General features: G+C 37.4%; 1 protein-coding gene across 1 annotated transcript in view; it reads left to right on the forward strand.

The window, feature by feature from the left end:
• The window catches only part of MORC1 (MORC family CW-type zinc finger 1), a 350,504-nt gene extending 346,755 nt beyond the window's left edge, over positions 1-3,749 (forward strand). The window contains exon 33 of the mRNA XM_067738944.1: positions 3,045-3,749. Within this exon, the coding sequence (XP_067595045.1) occupies positions 3,045-3,137 (93 nt within the window). The 3' untranslated portion in view covers positions 3,138-3,749. The remainder of the gene's footprint in view (positions 1-3,044) is intronic.
• Positions 3,750-6,655: the final 2,906 nt, after the last annotated feature.

Raw genomic sequence — 6,655 nt, forward strand, 5'->3', positions numbered from 1 at the left:
AATGAAATTTTATTTGAGTAATAGGAACACACATTGTGTAGAGAGCGCTGGGCTAGCTTCCTCTCCTAATGTCGTCATCCACTTATGACTTTGGACGAGTCACTTAACCGAGCCCTAACTCTGTCTTAATGGATATTGAAATCACAAATAAATGAACTTTGAAAGTATAAATTAGAACACTGTTTTAAAGGCCTATTATATTTTCCCTTTAAAAAATCAGAAGCTTTGCTTGTGCTGTTGGTATAGTTCGATCATGCTGTCTCCTCAGTAGCATATTTCCAGTAGGAAATTTTTCCTAATTTTTTCAGACAACAAAATATTTTAATTTTTATCCTAATACAGAGGTTAAAAAAACAGACTCTTCTAATCTTAGAGGAAAATATCATGTAACTATGAATTACTGTTCTTCTTGTTTATTTATATATTTGAATGCATAAAGAATTGGGCTTCTATGATAGATTGAGCCAGTGAGGAAATACCCATCTTCTACTATAGCATATACAAATGCTGGGGAGAAAACATCAAAAATTAAAGTATATATATCCAATGTTGAAAAGTCTTTCTGTAGATGCTAGAAATAAATTGAGAAATCAACAGTGAGCCCAGGAACTATGACTGTGTTTCTCAGCTTTCCTTGGGGTATAAACGAAGGTTGTTCAGTGGGACTCCTAGGAAAGCTCCCTAAGAGGGGGTCAGAGAGCTCTCTGGGGGCCCGCAAGGGCAGGTCTGTGTCTGGAGCAACTTGGCATCATACACTCAGCACCCAGCACTTTGTGTTGCTTCCCCAGCACTGGTGATGGACACCTGGGCACTCTCTGGGCTGCCTCAAGACTAGCCTTTGGTTCAGTTTATTGTCATGGTAAACTGGAAGCTCCTTAGATATCATCTAGCCTGCTTTAAAAAAGTATATGGAAATAGGGTCTGACGGGGAGAAAATTGTCTCAGGACCCAGACAAAACTCAGACATAGGCCCTGAGTCTGGAACAGGAGACAGGTCCTTCCTGGGCCATGCAGGGAGAGAGGGCAGGAGCTGTCTCCCAGAGAAACCTGCCTGGAGGCCTGGAGGACGGCTTTGCCCGTGAAGGGGGTCGCGGAGAGACAGACGAGGAAACTTGCTGAGCATCAGTATTGAACATGATAAGCATGGACTTTGAAGCCGACTGTCTGGTTTTCAGTCAGTGTGAGAGTTCATTGCTCTTTCAAAAACCACACATCTTTGGATTTGCTGGGATTTCTCTTATATAAAATACAAAATAAAAACACAGAAAGTATTTTTGATTAAGTATATAGCCAAAAGAGACGATCCCTCTCTTCTTGGGTGGTCTAGGCAACAGTTAAAATGTTTCATTATTAAAATAAAAAGGATGATTAAAGCTAACGATTTTCACATAATGGTAATTATATTTGTCCTTCTGTCAACAGTACTACCTAAGCCAATTTGTGAGAGTGGGATTTGAGTGGAGCTCCTTTGGGTTCTTGTGGCTACAGAGGGTGGTGAATGTTTTTGCCTGTGAAAGGTCTGGTGGAGCCTCACACATGGTAGGGTTTCAGTGATGACTGTTGTTTCACTAACAAGAACAACTAGAGAGACCAAAGAAGTTCTTTATCATAGTAATGGAATGCCACTGTCTATCAAGAAAGTTCATAAAAATTATTTGGTTCTCACAATAGCAAATCTGTTCAGCTAGGAAAAACAAAATGAAAGAATAGTAGTTTACTCTTCCTTCTGTGTCAAACCCCTGGCTTCCCTCACAGTAGCCAGAGTAATTATACTAACTTAATTTGTTTTATTCACAAACTTTAGTAAAGAGGTGAAGGGCTTTAGCCCACAGAATGTGAAACGTTTTATCCAGTATTATTGGAGAGGTACTCAAAAGGCTCCTGCCCAGATATGTTTACTCTCATCCCCCACTTGAAATTTACATTTTCAGTGCCTTTAATTGCGCGAGCAGCTACCATGGAGTAGAGCAGACACATGAGATGCGGTGGACCTGGAACAGACGGTTGGGGCAGCACATGAAGAACCTGGGAACAGGATCAACCTGGAGTCCTAGCAGGAAGTCTAATCTACAGGGTAGAAAGCAGGAGCCAAAGGATTAGACCAGACTGAACAGGCTGAGAGCTGTCGGTGTCAGAAAGGATCACACAGGGCATTCCTCAGGGTCAGTGAATATTTGGAAATTCTAGTGAATATCAGTATCATGGAAACCCAAACAGCGTCCTAGTTACAAAGCTGGGACTCAGTACAATTCAGGCTTGTTAGAAGACTGAGCAAATCTAGGGCAAAGGGAGCAAAGCAAAAACACGTTTAATGGAACCAGATGAGGGATGGAGAAACTATGATAGTGCCAGACACTTATTGGAAACAATAATAACATTGGGATTATTTCTGGAAGGTCCTTCCTAAAAATTCTCCTGTCCATCAGCGCAGTTGGAGAATGAGTTGATCCCATGGTTGGGCCTGAGGGAGTGAGACTTAGGTCAGTAAAGAGGGAGCATTTGTCCAGCTGTTCATGGATCAAGAAGCTCAAGGAAGGAGAGCTTGAGATTACTCCAATAGAGAACTGAGGGAAAGAGAAAAGGGGACAGATCAGGGCAGCAAGCCAAAGGTTGTGGGAAAAGATGCTGCGGAGGAAAAAGGAGAAACAGAGAAGTTAGAATTTGCCTACCCGTCTGTTTTGCCTCTAAGGCTAAAAATTCATGAGAGCCTATAACAGAAAAACGAGATGAGGGCGGGGGCTTTAGGAATATGACAAGTAATTATATAGAAGGGGGAAAAAAAAAAACCCAAAAAGCACAGTTGAACTAATTTCCACTAAAGAAGAAGAAAAGAAAAAAAAAAAAGATTCAAGTTCCTAACCACTTGTGAGCATAAAATGAGATTAAATGCAAAAACATTTCAAAAGGTTAAAAGCATTATTCGAATGCAAGCTGGGTTTTGTTGCTACATGAATCATAGGGAAGACTGGTCCAAGGCCACCCAGATTACAGGAATAAACCCTGTAGCTTCTTCCCCTCCTATGATTGTTGCTTCTTTTTTCCAGGGCAGTCCAGCAGGAGACCTGGAGCAAATTGACAGTTATTTAGAAGCTCTGCTTAAAGAAGATAATCTCCTTTTTCAGAAGACTTTTAAATAAAATGACTGCAGGTACAGGACATAGTCTCCTTTCAAAAAAAAGGAAAGCACTTCTCAAAATTAAAAGAAAAGACATTCCATTTTTTAAAATGCTAATAAGAAAAAAAGAAGATTCTGTAAAAATATCTCCTCTGCACTTGTTATTGTAAAGTTCATCTTGTTTAACAGTAAGAAAATTTTATGTTTTAGAAATGGAGACTGGTTTACAATTTGTATGTTTCCCAGTTCTATTCCCTAACTCTTCCTGTTCTTTCAGAAACCATTTCTAGAGTTCTCTAGTTCCCGTGAGCTGCTAAGAAAGATGGAAATGTCATTTAGACTTAAATTTTGTTTTCACTAAAAATATTGTAAAAACTGGAAAACAGTGGTTTTTAAGAGCCAAAGAACTACAGAATCACCTCCTTTTGAAATTTGAGTTGAAAAAGAAAGACATTATACCCCTTCTCCACTACAGCCAGTACTCAGTAAAGCAGATAATATACATCCCAAAAGAACTTTGAGATATATTTTATATGTTAATTTTATTATTGAGTTATAGTAAAAGAACCAATCTTCTAAGCATAATATGAATACATATTACATATATGTAAGAATTGTGTTTTACATTTTCCTTGACAACTGTTTGTTTTATTTGTTTAGAAATGTCTGCAACTTTGGACAAAAGCAATAAAACATTTAATAAATGTTTGTGTAATTGTATAATTTTAATTTTACGTACATGCACATAGTATAAAATGCAGAACATGTGAAATGGAATACAGTACAGTGAAAAGTCTTCATCCCGTTCTTGTCTTTAGTTACTTAATTACTCTTCTCAAGAGGCATGGTTTTACTAGTTACTTACGAATTCATCCAAAATCAGTCAATGTATATAAAACCATATAAATCATTATGTGGATATAAATATGGATGTAATAGCATCCAGAATATGCTTTTGTTTTTTTCCATTTAATATATCTTCAAGATCATTCCATATCAGGATCAGTATATGCAGCGCTGTCTCATTGTCTTTAAACTGCTCTTTATTATTCGACTCTGTAGGTATACCCAAATTTATTTTAGGTAAATATCCATCTTATGATGGACATTTACATTTTTCTTTTTTTTTTCTCTTTTATAAGGCTTTTGCTTTTCTTTCTTTTTTAAAAAATTTATTTTATTAAGGTATAGTTGATTTACAGTGTTTTGTTAGTTTCTGGTGTACAGCAAAGTAATTCAGCTATACATATATATAATAGTTTGCATTTGCTAATCCCAAACTCCCGATTTATCCCTCCCTCTCCCCCCCTCCCTCTTGGCAACCATAAGTCTGTTGTCTATGTCTGTGAGTCTGTTTCTGTTTCATAGGTAAGTTCATTTGTGTCATATTTTAGATTCTACGTATAAGTGATATTATATGGTACTTCTTTTTCTCTTTCTCACTTACTTTGCTTAGTATGATAATCTCTGAGTCCATCCATGTTGCTGCAAATGGCATTATTTCACTCCTTTTTATGGCTGAATAATATTCCCTTGTGTATATATGTACCACATCTTCTTTATCCATTCATCTGTTGATGGACACTTAGATTGTTTCCACGTCTTGGCTATTGTAAATAATGCTGCTATGAACATTGGGGTGCATGTATCTTTTTGAATTATAGTTTTGTCTGTGTATATATCCAGGAGTGGGATTGTTGGATCATATGGCAATTCAATTTTTAGTTTTTGGAGGAATCTCCATTCTGTTTTCCATAGTGGCTGCACCAATTTACATTCCCACCAACAATAGGAGGGTTCCCTTTTCTCCACACCCTCTCTAGCATTTGTTATTTGTAGACTTTTTAATGACGGCTGTTCTGACTGGTGTGAGGTGGTACCTCAGTGTAGTTTTGATTTGCATTTCTCTAATGATTAGTGACGTTGAGCATCTTTTCATGTGCATATTGGCCATATGTATTTCTTCTTTGGAGAAATGTCTATTTAGGTCTTCTGCCCATTTTTTGATTGGATTGTTTGATTTTTTGTTATTGAGTTGTATGAGCTGTTTATATATTTTGGAAATTAAGCCCTCATTGGTCACATCATTTGCAAATAATTTCTCCCAGTCCATAGGTTTTCTTTTCATTTTGTTTATGGTTTCCTTTGCTGTGCAAAAGCTTTTAAGTATGATTAGGTCCCATTTGTTTATTTTTGCTTTATTTCTGTTGCCTTGGGAGACTGACCTAAGAAAACATTGGTATGATTTATGTCAGAGAATGTTTTGCCTGTGTTCTCTTCTAGGAGTTTTGTTGTATCATGTCTTATATTTAAGTCTTTAAGCCATTTTGAATTTATTTTTCTGTATGATGTGAGGGTATGTTCTAACTGCATTGATTGACATGCAGCTGTCCAGCTTTTCCAACACCACTTTCTCCATTGTATATTCTTGCCTCCTTTGTCAAAGATTAATTGACTGTAGGTGTTTGGGTTTATTTCTGGGCTCTCTATTCTGTTCTATTGATCTATATGTCTGTTTTTGTGCCAATACCATGCTGTTGTGATTACTGTAGCTTTGTAGTATCGTCTGAAGTCTGGGAGGGTTATGCCTCCTGCTTTGTTCTTTTTCCTCAGGATTTCTTGGCTAATTCTGGGACTTTTATGGTTCCACATAAATTGTAGGATTATTCTAGTTCTGTGAAAAATGTGATGGGTAATTTGATAGGGATCACATTAAGTCTGTAGATTGCTTTGGGTGGTGTGGCCATTTTAACAATGTTAATTCTTCCAATCCAAGTGCATGGAATATCTTTCCATTTCTTTGAATCATCTTCAGTTTCCTTTGTTAATGTTTTAGAGTTCTCAGCATATAAGTCTTCACCTCCTTGGTCAGGATTAGTCCTAAATAATTGTTTTTTGATGCAATTTTAAACCGGATTGTTCTTTTACATTCCCTTTCTGATATTTCATTTTTAGTGCTCTTTTTTTTTTTCATGTTTACATGTTCTCATCCTTTTGGATTTACATGCACACAACAGTGAACATTCTTGTAAATATGTTCATTTCACATATATGCAATTATACTTGTTAAATAAACTTCAGAAGATGCATTGCTGGGTCAAAGGGTACATACAGATATTATTAATAGATATTGCCTAATAACACTTCATAAAAATTGTATTAATAAATACCCTCCAGCAATATATTAGTCTGTTTCTCACACCTTCACCTATCTCGTGAATTATGAAGCATTCTTATGTCATTGATCAAATAGATGAAAAGTGGTATATACTTGTAGCTTTAATGTACATTTCTTATGAGTAAGACTGAGCACCTTTTCATGTTTAAAATTCATTTGAGGGCTTCCCTGGCAGCGCAGTGGTTGAGAGTCCACCTGCCAACGCAGGGGACACGGGTTTGTGCCCCAGTCCGGGAGGGTCCCACATGCCGCGGAGCGGCTGGGGCCATGATCCAAGGCCACTGAGCCTGTGCGTCCGGAGCCTGTACTCCACAACAGGAGAGGCCACAACAGTAAGTGGCCTGTGTACTGCAAAAAAAAAA

Source organism: Pseudorca crassidens, chromosome 5, assembly GCF_039906515.1.
Source record: "Pseudorca crassidens isolate mPseCra1 chromosome 5, mPseCra1.hap1, whole genome shotgun sequence".
Classification (NCBI taxonomy): Eukaryota; Metazoa; Chordata; class Mammalia; order Artiodactyla; family Delphinidae; genus Pseudorca; species Pseudorca crassidens.